The sequence below is a fragment of the Lygodium microphyllum genome, chromosome 3, assembly GCF_053477565.2.
Source record: "Lygodium microphyllum isolate KBCC chromosome 3, Lygodium_microphyllum_v1.1.10, whole genome shotgun sequence".
Lineage (NCBI taxonomy): Eukaryota > Viridiplantae > Streptophyta > Polypodiopsida > Schizaeales > Lygodiaceae > Lygodium > Lygodium microphyllum.
Window position 1 is genome coordinate 61450024 of NC_141137.1, and position 13889 is coordinate 61463912.

The following is a 13889-nucleotide window of genomic DNA, read 5'->3' on the forward strand; positions in this document are numbered from 1 at the left end:
AGAGAGAGAGAGAGGGAGAGCATGTAGAGAGAAAAGATAAAATTTAAAAAGAGAATAAAAAATAGAGAGAGAGAGAAGGAAAAGAGAGGAGAGAGAGAGAGAAGAAAAATGCAAAGAGAAGAAAAGGAGAGAGAGAGAGAGAAAAAATTAAAAAAGAGAGTGGAGAGAGAGAGAAGAAGAAGAAAAAAAGGAAAAAAGAGGAGAGGGAGAGAGAAGGAAAAGGGAGGAGAGAGGGGGGAGAATAAAAGGAGAGAGAGAGAGAGAGGGAGAAGAAAAGCGAGGAGAGAAAAAAAAGGAGAGAAAGAGAGAAAGAACCAGGAGAGGAGAAAAAATAAACTAAAATAGAAGGCAGAGAAAGAGAGAGAGAGAGAGAGAAAATTAGACACTGTGAATTTGGGGGGGGGGGATAAAGAGAAAGAGAGTAAAGAAAAAAATTAGAAACAGAGAGGGAAAAGAGGAGAGAGAAATATGAGAAATGGATTGTTGAGCACCGTGCGATAGCACGACAACTTCGCTTGTCGTTTCGAGGCAGCAAAGTTGCGACGCGTGCAGAATGCTAGTATATGTTATGTTCATATGGTGTGTTTGTGAAGTTTGAGTTATTGCCACTTGAATACTTGGTTGGTCCTCATCTTTGGTAGGGTGTATGAGGAGGAGGAGGGTTTGAATGCAATCAAGCTCTATTGTTCATTCAGCTTATGAGCTATCCTATCCTTCTAGGTGCATCACTTGGTTGGAAACCCTACATTCACATGGCTTGTTTGCATAAGTCCAAGCTATTGTCCACTTGAAGACTCGGTCCTCTTTCTTTGTAGTGCCACTAAGGAGAAGGAGGGTCCTAAGGATTAAGCTCTATTGTTCATTCATCTTGTGAACCATCTTGTATGCACATTGGAAAAATACTATCATAACTCTTGCATGCTATTTGATCTAATATTTGGTGGTGTGACGTCTGCCCGTAGGGACTCTTGGGTATTCGTCTTATATTGGAAAAATCTCAAAATTTTTGTGTTAAAGGTGGTAGCCTTTCATGTTTTACTTGATTGAATGGGTTTCCCTCGTTTGAGAGGAGAGTAAAGATGCTATATGCCCATGATTCCCATGCATGTTGATGCGACCAGAGAGAGAGAAGACAGCATCCTGGAAGGCTAGAGCCGAAGGGCACCAAAGTCTTTCGTCTCTTTCTCACGATCTTATGACTCTGGACTCGTCAGCCAACCAGGATCACTCAAGATGGCTGCTCTGTCCTCTGCCCTTCCATCTCACACCTCCTCCTCATCGCCCACAACCAAATACTGCCCGTCCTCAAAAATTTCCTTCTCCCTTGCTCCCGACAACCTCAATTCCCATGTTTCCCCCTCATCACCTGCACTTTCAATCTCCCTCAAGGAACCCAATTTCGCCATCTGCAGGACCTCCAATGGATTTCGCAGCTCACAACCCCTCGTTGTACGTATCGTGTTTGATCATCGTATTATATATCTATGTGTTGTCAGTCCTATTAACACAATAAGTTGTAGACAAATCCCCACTATAATTCTCACATTGTGAATTACAACAACATACATCGTGAGCTTTCACGGGGGAGGGACTTCAGACCTAGCCGGGTGCGGGTGGGGGCAGGCCGGCTGCTTTTGCAGGAGAGAGATTGCATACCTAGCTAGATGCGGTTGGGGGCAGGGGAACTGCCGGCTTGGGGTATGCAGTTCCTCTCGAACAAAAGCTCATGATGTTGAACACTATCCGAGAAGAAGGGAAAAGAGCCCCTTTTCCCACGTGGGAAAATGACAACAAGTCCTCGTGATTGCAATACGGTCTGTTGATGATCACAATGTATCTACATGGTAAAACTTAGCTGCACATGTGCAGTTGTAATCTCAGAGCTACTGTAATTTCCTGTATCAATCACAATGTATTTATTTGGGAGAACTTAGATACACATATGCAGTTGTAATGTCTTGTATTGATCATGATGTATTTATGTAGGAGAACTTAGGTAGAGGCAGTCTTGTATTCATCAGGACAATTGTAACCTACTATGCTGTGATGTAAGACACATCTCATGACTTGATCAGATCGCAGCAGCAGCCACTGATCACAAGGAGACTCTGAAAGTGATGATATCGGGTGCCCCTGCTTCTGGTAAAGGAACCCAGTGTGAAAGGATAGTAAAACAGGTTGGGAAGCAGAGCTCTTTTTCCTTCACCTTGCATTTGAAATGTGTAGAAATTGAATGATAGTTCAGCCTTTTGGCAGCATGGCCTTGTCCATATCTCAGTAGGAGACCTGCTAAGAGCGGAAGTAGCAGCTGGGACGCCCAATGGTAAAATTGCCAAAGAGTACATGACCAAGGGAGAGCTGGTACCAAATGAGATAGTTGTCAATGTAAGAAGTTGTTAAACATCAAACACATTCTAAGAGGCTGATGCCATGCTTAATTCTGAAATTATGCTATCTGGGAATGGGTTTTTGCAGATGGTCAGAGAAAGGCTAAGCCAGTCTGATGTAAAGGCTCGAGGATGGCTGTTGGATGGCTACCCAAGAAGTCTATCTCAAGCTCAGGCCATAGAAGCAATCGGCATTAGACCAGATGTCTTCATTTTGTTAGATGTATGTCTTTCTCCTCAGATTTCTGTGAAATTCTGTAGGCTATACTAATTTGTGGCCCCTCGTTTTACAGGTGTCTGTTAAGAATTAAAAAGTCAGCAAGGTTAAACAGTTACAACTTACACATGACACCGTAATGTATTGCTAGGCACATGAAAAATGTCACATTGCTTTCAAAAATCAGACTGGAGGTTTTGAGATGATGATTATGAACTACAAGCTTATTGGCTAACTTTATGGCCTAGGCATGACTTCATTATTCAATGAAGTAATCGACGATGACTGAGGATATATGCCAAACTATTCAGACAGAAATAGATCAAACGGTCTTGGGGCTGCTCTCAGGTACTGACAAGCCAAACTGTGGACAATGGTGCTGAATTGTAGTATGTAGCATGTTGCTTACTGTACAACTGCAATGCACTAGCTGAACCTGGATGATTGAGGTTGGTGAATTATGCTTTGAGGAGATGAGATATTGCGCATACTATACATCAGGTCTCACTATCACCACCAAGAGCCTGCAACCAAGGTTTATCTGCTTCCAATCACTGAATAGGGTTGGAGCAGAGCGAATATCTTAGAGCACATAGCTTTTACCTTATTGTCAGAGAGATGATTGATTTATTAGAACAATCACTCCTGACAATGAGACTGTGCTATGGTTCTGAATGTCATTTAATCTACAGTGACAGCAGGTCCAGACAATAAACCTGTCTTACAGAGTACTGGCAACTTCCATGTTCTAGATAGACCTGGCCGATGCTAATGAAACGTGTAGCTTGCAGGCATGAGCAGCAGACAGAAAACCAAGATTGGCTGTTTGTGCTCTTGGAACGTCTAGTATGGAATGCTACTTGTGATGCAACATATCTTAAGGTCTGCTACTTGTGTGGTAGCACCGGTAGGACTTGGGCACTGATGTTTAGTGCGGTACATTGACCACAGAAAGTGTGGAGGATTGGTGGAGATGGGAAGGTTGTTTCACGTCATTGTGTCAAATGATTGTTGCTAGTTTTGCTGGCATCTATAATTTGATAAAAAAATTGGGCTAATACCTGTCTAATGTGCAAATTAGCAAAATAAATGAAGTCCTGATGATGAAAAGGTCCTTTATGTGTTGAAACTTAAAAGTGATGACTGAAACCAACCTTCCTTTGGATAGGGTGGTAGATGACCTGATTCAGCACAAGTTAAAGCAAGCAACAAATTCACATATTTGAAATTATACACTTTACTGATTAATCTTGAACAGCAAGCACTTGATTGACCCCAACAACTGGCACCCCTTGTGGTACTTCTTTACTTTTATTGCTCTAAGTTGAAGTACACTGAGATATGGACCGATCTCCTTCAATTTTAAGTACAAATGGTCGTCATAAATGATCAGCAGCAACAAGGAACAATTGCCCTTTCTTTTGGCTACATATTTGGGCAAATCAATCCCTGGACTCTCGCATGAAGGTCAAAGCAAATGAAAATGCGTTCATTCTTCAGATCGGCTGTAAATTCACAATTCATAGCTACTCCAGACTTTTGGCCCAAATTGCTGTTGTAAATTAGGGTTTTAGATAGTCTAAGAGGGAGATATCTAGTGGAGGCTCATGATGGTCATACCAAGTATTTATAGTATATGTGGTATTTGTAAAGAAACACTTGAGCATAGGAGATAAATACAAAGTGTACCACAAAACACAATGATAGAATAGTAGAACTCAAAGGTGTGTGAAGTGATGCAAGTGTTTGCACTGAGAAAACACAATGTGTGAATACGACAAAAATAGAAGAACTCAGACAAGAAGGCAACAAATGCAAAAACACAAAACCCAAGTAGAGAAGAAAGAGAATTTTGAAGTGAATGAATGAATGTTGCAAATAAATGAAGAGTGTACATATGCTCAAAGGTAGAGCAATGGGAGTAGTCAGAGAGTGATGTCCGCCAAAGATGGGTCCTGAGGTCTGTAACCACTAGTTGGAGCTAAGATGATGTTGAAAGTGGAAGGGTAGTGGGCTAGAAACCAAAATGCAGCAGTTTGGAGGTTGAATCTGAAAAATGTAGCAATGTAATCAACCACATGAACGGGCAGCTGATCATTGGAGGCTGAGGAAAGTTAGATGATAGCAGTAGAGGTGTTTGCTCATGCAGGTCGGCTTCCTGATGCAGAGAATGCAGCTGATCAAGCAGAAAAGATGGGGCAGCAGCTAGTGACAGCAGGCTGGCTGAAAATGCAGTTGTGCATGAGCTCCAAACAGCAGAGCAACAGCTGAGAACAAGGTTCTTGGGCTGGAGAGAGTGTGGTAGTAGACGCTTGGAGATGGACAATGAATGTTAGAAGGCTGATGGTTGAAAACTTGCAAGAAGAGTGATGACCTGCAAGAGAAGGAATGAATCGAGTGGAGTGGACTGCTTCTATTTATAGATGCAGATCCTCCCAAAATTAGGGTTTTGGCTTATGGGACACAAAATTTGGTAATCTTTGAGTTTTGGGGCTGTTTTGATGAGCTAATGAAGATTTAATATTTATGGATCTTTTTTAGGTTAACATGACCTTTAAGGCCTAAAATTGGAACCAAAAAGGGATGGCAAGAGTAGCTCAGCCTAGAATATCTCAAAGCATCCCACCCCAAAGTAGCTAGGGCATTAGGCCAACAGTGCATGGTGGCTCCCAAGGACCCACCAAGACTATAGAGGCGATGGTTATCTTATCTCTAGAGTCCAAAGGGTCACCCTATAGAGGCCAATGCATCGGACAAAGGGTGCTTGTGTAGTGAAAGTGATGGTGAGAGAAAGAGAGAGACAATGAGATAGAGAATGAACCACACACTTGTATTGCTCACTTGCTTACACTTTTGCATTGCAATAGATGAGAGTACACATATATATACAATAAAGGTGTGGATATGGTAGGTCTTCTTAGTGAAGTATCCTTCACATGTTCTAGATCCATCTTATCTAGTTCTCCTAAATATCTAGATATTGTCTTCCTAGATATTCTCTAAGTACATGTTCATATGAGTACATTTTAATATTCTAGCATTCCCTCTCTAGAAAAGGTTAATAATATCTTCTAACATTATTCTTCCCTTCTTAAAAGAAAATAGGATTTTCTTTTGCAGTACAAAGACTTTCTGCCAATCATTTTGGCTACAAGAGAAGTAAGATTACAATGATGACTATAGCATGAGACCTTGTCTTTGTTGCTACATAAGATATGTATCAATCTTTGCTTGCAATGATTTAAGGGATGTAAGTTGATGATGAAGATATTTGGGCTTTGGTTGATAGATGCCTTGATGAAGAATTGATTGCCATAGTTTGCTTCATGATAGACTTGATAAGAGATGGGCTCATCATGTAGATAGATGATGTATTTCAATTGGAGCTTGATAGTTATGGAGTGAAATAATAGTGAAAGCATATGTTTGTAGATGGAAATATGATCCCAATGTTACTAGATACTATAGTAAGATAGAGATTGATAAGGTGCTTATGACATGATCTTTGGGAAGGTTGTTGATGAATACGGAAGTGTAAAATAGCAAGTGATTGATAAGCAATTTCAAGCATATTATCTTTGAGAGGACTCCAAGAGTTGAGCATAACATCTTTAGTAATAGCATATTTAGTGTCAGTGTGTTCTTTTATCCATACAAAGTAGTTTGTGCAAATATGCACAAGTATTTCTTTGTACTTTATCCATTCTTTTTCCTTCCTTTGAAAGGCCAAGATAGTTGACCAATTTGAGAAATATACAATTTGTAGATGATGATTTGGGTAAGGTAAGAGGTATACCACTTCATGATGATACTGAGAGAAAATTGAAAGAGAGAGTACTTGTGATTGTTGAAAAAGGTTGTTGCCATGTAAGGTAGACTAATGATTGAGATTTGGATATACAATTAGAGCAAGATGATTACAAGAGAAAGGTACGATATAATAGGATAGAAAGAATTGATGATTTGATAGATTAGGATTGATGGGACATAAATAAATATAGTGTGGATGGAATGTGATGGTAGGATAACATCATGTGTAGGGATTCACGATTGCACATTGAGAAATAGTGACGTGAAAATGAGAAACTTAAGGAGATAAGATTTTTATGTGCACTTGGAAACATTTGAGAATCCCGAATGTGTAGGAGGAAGCCAAGAGTGTGCAATTGCATTTGTTCAAGAGAGTGGCACATAGGTGAAGTGGAGTGTGTGTGTGACCATTAGAATATGAGGATATTGAGGCCATAGAGAGAGTATGAGATAAGGACCAAGATGTGATCTTGAGATTGAAGCAGAGTTTAGATAAAGACTAGATGCTGAGTGATAAATGTAAGGAAATAGGATAGAACATAGAGATGTAAGAGAACCGGGAGCAATGTACCTGATGAGGGAGTGACCTTGAAGGTTGGTGGAAATATCCAATAAGAGTTTATGAGGAACGGAAGGCATTTCCACATTGTTAACTGATAGAATGACGAGATTTTGCCATCTTCTTGCCACTAAAGTACCATCCAAATGTGTTGAAGAATACAATTCAATAGAGAGGTCACAGAGAATGCCTTCCAACCCTTGAGATATAGGGTGTGAAGGACATTCCCTTCTTTAAATGTTTTTCCAACTGAGATAGAGTCCTCTATTTTAGGATGCGAGAGGAGAGCCTGATAGGGATAACAAACATTGTAGTATTAAGAGTCACTGGGAGAGCTAGAACATGCTAGAATGGATGAGTTGAGAGCATGAGAGCACGAAATGAAAGATTCATTATAGAGAGATGGATATGAGGGGCCTTCACGGGGTACAGAATTGGGATTTTCCATCAAAGAATTTTCTATGTATTCCATTAGTTGACAAGAGAGAGTGAATAATGGACTTAATGATGATAGAAGGATGGAACATACATCTTGCATGATGTGATAGAAATAACTTGTGACAAAGACTTTTGATAAGGAAGAACATTCAAAGTTTAAAAAAAGAGGTGAGAATAAACATGTGGCAAGGGTAAGGAGCTAGGAAACTATGTGAAACGTATGTGTGTTGGCACAAAGTAATAAGGTAGTCTATATAAGTGAGGATAAGATTAGAGATAAGATTTGTGGATAAGGATCAATAAAAGTGAAGGAAAATGGGAGGTAATATAAAGGCTTGAGCTAGATTAGAAATGAGTGAAGTACATGTGGCATGGATAGCTCAATGTCTCAAGGATAAGAGGATGAGGTTAGTTTGAGAAAGGATTGAAAATGTGTGGCTAGAAATTTTTTTTCTTTGAGGATAAGGTTGGGTGAGAATTAAATGTATTGTGTGTGTGAGATCACTTTAATGGGTAATGGATGGGTGGGCTACAAATGAGGGTGAGAGAGAAGGGGTTTAGGCCTTAATATGGCAAAGGACCAAAGGGTTAGATAGGTGAAGAGAGGAGATAAGATGAGATAAGGATGACAATAATGATAAAGAGGACAAATATCTTTCTCTCTCTTAAGGAGAGGTGATAGTGAAGAAGATAAGAGTAGGTGAAAATGATAAAAATAGACAAGTAGGTGGATAGGATAAAATGAGATAAAGATAATGAAGACAAGGTGCATGTACACATAGAGCAATTGATTTGGATTGCATGCAAGAAATAAAGCTAAGGATTAATTGAGTAGACAAAAGCTAGAAGCTAATAACCTAGGTCCTCAGGAGCTTGGTGTGCTCTGATACCATGTAGTGAAAGTGATGGTGAGACAAAGAGAGAGACAATGAGACAATGACATAGAGAATGAATCACACACTTATATTGCTCACTTGCTTACATTCTTGCATTGCAATAGTTGAGAGTACACATATATATACAATAAAGGCGTGGATATGGTAGGTCTTCTTAGTGAAGTATTCTCCACATGTTCTAGATCCATCTTATCTAGTTCTTCTAAATATCTAGATATTGTCTTCCTAGATATTCTCTAAGTACATGTTCATATAAGTACATTCTAATATTCTAACAGCTTATTGGTTGCCTTTTGATGTATCAAGACCTACAAAGGTGATGGAACCACTTTGAACTTTTTTTAAATTGGGAGTATCTATGCCCACAACGGAAAAGAAAGGGATGGTTAGATCCAACATCACAAAGTAGAAGACTATCCCAACCTCCTGTCAAGGGCATTGGTGACAAGGGAAAGTCCGGTGACAATGGAACTATTGGCGGAGATAGCTCAAGATCCACTCAGAGGTGCTTTGCATAATGAGATGCATAGAGTAATACTACATGGTGAGAGTGTGCATGTAGCAAGGTGCCACTTGGACAATGTCCTTTGTGGGAAAATTGTTCACTTTCATGAGTAACCTTTTATAAGGATGATGATGATCATGCAGTGCAAAGGGTAGGTACGGCAAGGAGGGTAGGCGGATGCGAAGATAAGTGTGAAAACTTGTAGAATACCAAGGAAGGGTAGTATCCCCCCCAAACCATGGATATTGATGTTGAAGGAGGAAGAGACTTGATGTCGATCTTTGTGTGGTGTTGAGAATCATGAAGAAGGATGAGGATTAGGCACCTCAGTTGGAGGAGCGAGGGAGAAGCTACTACTCCTCTGATAATGTTGAGAGATGTCATAAGATTGGCCTTGGGAGGGGAAGCTTTGTACTAAAAGAGCAAGTCTCCAAGGAAGATGATACCGCAAAGGATGGTGAGCAACCCATGTCTCTAGCTTAGAAAGGACTGGTGTAAACTTGCATATTAGTCCTAGGTTGAAATATATAACCTTGTAAAAGAGAGTAGAATCTGCAAAACAAAGCTTCATAGTGAGATGCTTCAAAGCAAAACAAAATAGAATTAAAGAAAGAATGAGTAACATAGTGATGAATATGAAAATATGTGATGCTGTGAATGCAAGAGACAAAAATAATATGATTGACCAACGATTAAATTGGCTAGGCTAATTTATCACCCAAGTGAACTTGAGTGCTCATCAACCCAGAATTGACATTAATTAATTAATGCAAATTTCCTAGCGTCACTATTGATACTAATGGCTAATGAAATGTTTTAGGCCAAGTCTTGACATCGGGTACCACCTAGTACCTATAAGGCATAACTTATTACAACTTTTGCTAATTTGACTTGTTGATCATTGGGCTCACCTAGGTCTCACTGTCAACTAATTTGCATTTCACATGTGTATCTCACATGTACACAACTTAATAATGCCAAAGCTAAGCATTAAAAATACATGTCCTTGTGATACTCTTTGCTTGGGTCCTTTAGAGACACAAGAGTTCAAGGTTCATTATTTACCTTACATATAGTGTTTGGTGCATTGATCATTGTATTCATTCATTCATCTTTGATGTTCATTGTCTCTGAGTTACGCTAATCCTAACGAGTTCTTTTATCAGTTTGTGCTTTGTCGTACGATTGTATTTGTATTCTGTGTTCGAGTATTTTTTTAATATGGTATTAGAGCTAGGTATTCTTTGAAGAAACCTAGGTCCTTGATTGAAAAGCTCGATATAAAAAACAAGAACAATCAAAGGGAAGATGACTTCAAATACTACTTCACTGCTTTAGTCTCTAGAATGTTCTATGCTGAGAGCCGAGCAGGAGCGGGCTTACAACTTGCCTAGTAAGGTTTTGACATTGGAGGAGAGACATAAGACTATCATGAAGTCTACATAACCTATGGGTTTTCATGGGTTGAATATGATTTGATTCTTATGCATGGAGCCCAACAACAATTGGAAGGTAACATTGTTGATTCGTCATGAGATTCTGCACACATGTCTATTGATTTTGTTGGAAGGACAGAACGTCCATATGGGATTGACGATCCCATTGGAGAGATAGACATTGTGTACAAACCTTTATTCACATCCCCTCCTTCCACTCTGGCATCAGGTACACAATATTTATTTACTTTTGTTTCCATTTCTTATGTTTCTACTTCCATTCAAGATGTTGGTAATATTCAAGAAGAAGATACTTTTCAATCTATTCATAATAGTCTAAGTCTTGAAGAGGATAGATACTTTTATATAAACACAAGAACATATTCGTATAAGGAAAACTCAAATTTTCCTTCTTCAAGTTTTCCTTGAAGTCTTGTGTCTCAAAGTTAGAATGAAGTTGGTACATGATCGTTTCAAACATTGCTGTTTAATTTCCAATCTTCTAAAAATGAATTTTCATTCACTTCTATTTTATCTACACCACAATTTTTGATTCACTCATCCTACCCATTGCTTATGTTGCATCCACATCTGCATTCACACCATTTTTTGCATCACCATTCAACATTCCAATTGTATGGCCACACACCATATTGGGGGGATATTCAACCATAAACTCATGCTATCTTTTTAGGTTCTTTGCATTCGTATAGCCAAATGGTGGAGGCAGGCACATAGTAGCCAAGAGTTTTGAAAATAGGAAGGTAGGAAATGAATTTCAAATAAGTTTCCAACAATATTAAATTTTTTTGACTGAAAAACCTTTTTTTGCATATTTAGTAAAAAATATGGGTTATAAAATCCATATACATGAATTACTCAAAGAAATAATCCTACCTATCCATTATCTACACAACCAATGATTAAATTGTATACTACAAACATGTAAACAATGTCGAATCTTTAAGAAAATAGGCGTTACTAGCCATTTCTACATCACATTTTCAATTTGTGACTATGAATATCATTATCAATGATACTCAATACAATATTTAAAAGGAAACATTAAATATGAATTTGAAGCAAGGATAAAAGTAGCAAATATGAATAGATTTTAGAAGTAACAAAGCATCAAACAAGTCCCAAGCCTCATGAACCATGTCATATATTCAATACATAAATGATTAGGGAAACCACTAAAACTCAATCCCAGTCCTAGAGATTGTATCATGAGTTAGGACTCATGTTGAATGTCCTCACTGTTTTCAATCTCCTCCTCCTTATCCTTGTCACTCTCATTGTTAGAGTCAGAGCTCTTAAGTAGATCCTCATTAGTAGGTGCAACGGTACTTCTGCTAGTTGCATTATAATACGAGCTGCTGATCTTGTAGCTCGAATAGGCATTATAAGCTCCTTATACAACATGGAGTAAAGAGCTTGTTTCTCTTCTTGGTATAAAACAAAGCCCATGTACTCTAGTTCTCCATAAGGACTAGAACTATAATTGTGTGAGAAAATCCTAATAGCAATACGTCTCCACAATATTATTAGTGTTAGGGCTTTACCAATCTTGTCCATAAACTCATTCAAAAGTCCCAGTGTATTGCTCTCCATAGCAATGATACGAAGGACACTATAGGTGGGTTGCAATGCCTTCACAAGTGCTTGTGCATTAATCCACCAATCATTCCCTAATACCATGTATGTAAATGTAAGAGACTTTGGCTTTTTCCTATCTTCCCATTCAGCCCATTCGCGACTAACCACAATATGTAGGAGTCCTTGGTATACTTTGATCAGCCTCTCCACAACAATGAACATATATGCAAATTGAGTTTGGGATGGCTTTAGGAGCTTCAAGTCAATGTTTGCCATGTATATGCTCAGGGCCTTTGGTCTTTTCATGACCAAATTGACCATGCTTGTCACAATACAAAAAATCTTGGATACATAAGGTAAGTTCTTAATGTCCTCATTAAATTTAAGCAATGTGTTGCCCAAGGAGTCCAAAATAATCTTTAGAAATTGATCTTCTAGCATCCTGTCCATTGAGACACAGTTTGAGCCATTAATAGTCACCACACTGCACAACATTCTGGGGACGTATCTCCTAGATAGCCTTACGAATGTGATGCATAATGAATTTTCCTATCACCATTGTCCTTGCCATTGATGCAACAATGGCCTGAATAAACATGGCTCCTTTGCAAGAGGAGATAAGAATATTGTAGACATTTCATCTATGTACATCTAACCATGCAACCATGTTTTATCCATGTGACCTTGAGATGCTCCAACTTTGTAGTCACAATTGCCTTTTCCTTTTGAAGCTCAGTTTTGTGAAGAGCTTCATAAGAAGGCCCATCCATTTACATCCTATACAAGAGATTGCTTGCATAACTTTCTTTCAACGAGTTGTGTGCACAATGTTGAAAGACAAGGCACATTGGATGAATAGCTTGGTCAACTCTGTTGTGGCCTCCTTCATTGCTTGCTTTTGAAACCTAGCTTTTACACTTTACCTTCTCAACAAAGGAAGGGCTATTGTTTTTTCTCTTGATGCATTGCCCAAATTCTCACCTACCACATTACGGTGACTGCCTTTGCCTACTCCAAAGCTAAAGCCTTGGCTTTGCATTTCAGCCAGTTCCATGCCAATGTCAAGGGAAGGCTCCTTGAGATGTTCAAGGTCTTCCATTACATCCAAATCTAGGTCTAGCTGCTTAGCCTTCCAAGCCTTGAGTGGCTCATAGATGTTGTCGTGCCACTACGCGGACACGGTGTGAAAAACTGTGGAGTGCATTATCATCCAACTTTCTTATTAATGTAGAGAGTCAATGTGATGAGTCATTAGTGCTAGTGTTCGTGGCATGGATTATCCAAAAATACTAGATTTTTGGATAATTTAAGTGTGTTTTTGATATTATTTATTGTAAAAATCCAAAAAAGTTAGAAAAGCTTCTAGATTAGGATGGCATGTAAAAAGCAAGTTGTTTTTTCAGCTAGTTATGGGATTTTTCATAAAAAAGAGAGATTGGCAAAATCGTGCTCATCGCGATCGCTGTTGACAGGCTGAAAACCACACTTTGAACTGGAAGGAGTGATCTGCGAGATCCGTGAGTAGGTATCCTGAGGTTTTACCCCCCTTTCGAAGCTAACGGAGCCATCAGATTGAAGGGGATGCAATGGCAGTGGAGAAGGAGAAGAGGAAGATGCAGGAGAGAAGAGCACACACAATGTAAGTGCTGTCCAACTGAACTGATAGCCTTATTGTACTATCATATTATATATGAATAAAGAATGGGCGGTCGCAGTATACACGGGTAGGCCCAGAAGCCTTTTACCCCAACAACCTCCCACTAAAAGGCCAATGTGGCTAGGGAGTGAAAACAAAGAAAAGAAAAGAAAAAAGACAAGGTGAGGAATCATAACATCTCACCCAATGCCCAATCAGAAAGCGAGTTGTGCAAGAAGTGTCGGGAACCTCTGCAGAAGAAGAGTCAAGCATCCCCGAGTCCATGACATCCAGGAGATAAGCGATCCCGTAGCTCCATACAACGAAGTAATCCAAGAATGCTTCTCATGAAGCAAGTACAACTCATCAGTGCACGGCTGTAAAGCATCAGAGTCGCGCATAGCAT

At 39.2% G+C, this 13889-nt stretch overlaps 1 protein-coding gene across 1 annotated transcript in view; it reads left to right on the plus strand.

Annotated features, from left to right (window-relative positions):
* The first annotated feature begins 1051 nt into the window (after window positions 1-1051).
* The window catches only part of AMK2 (adenosine monophosphate kinase), a 41580-nt gene continuing 28742 nt past the window's right edge, over window positions 1052-13889 (plus strand). Inside the window, exons 1-4 of the mRNA XM_087671566.1 lie at window positions 1052-1449; window positions 2076-2177; window positions 2257-2385; window positions 2476-2610. Coding sequence (XP_087527692.1) covers window positions 1234-1449; window positions 2076-2177; window positions 2257-2385; window positions 2476-2610 — 582 coding nt within the window. The 5' untranslated portion in view covers window positions 1052-1233. The remainder of the gene's footprint in view (window positions 1450-2075; window positions 2178-2256; window positions 2386-2475; window positions 2611-13889) is intronic.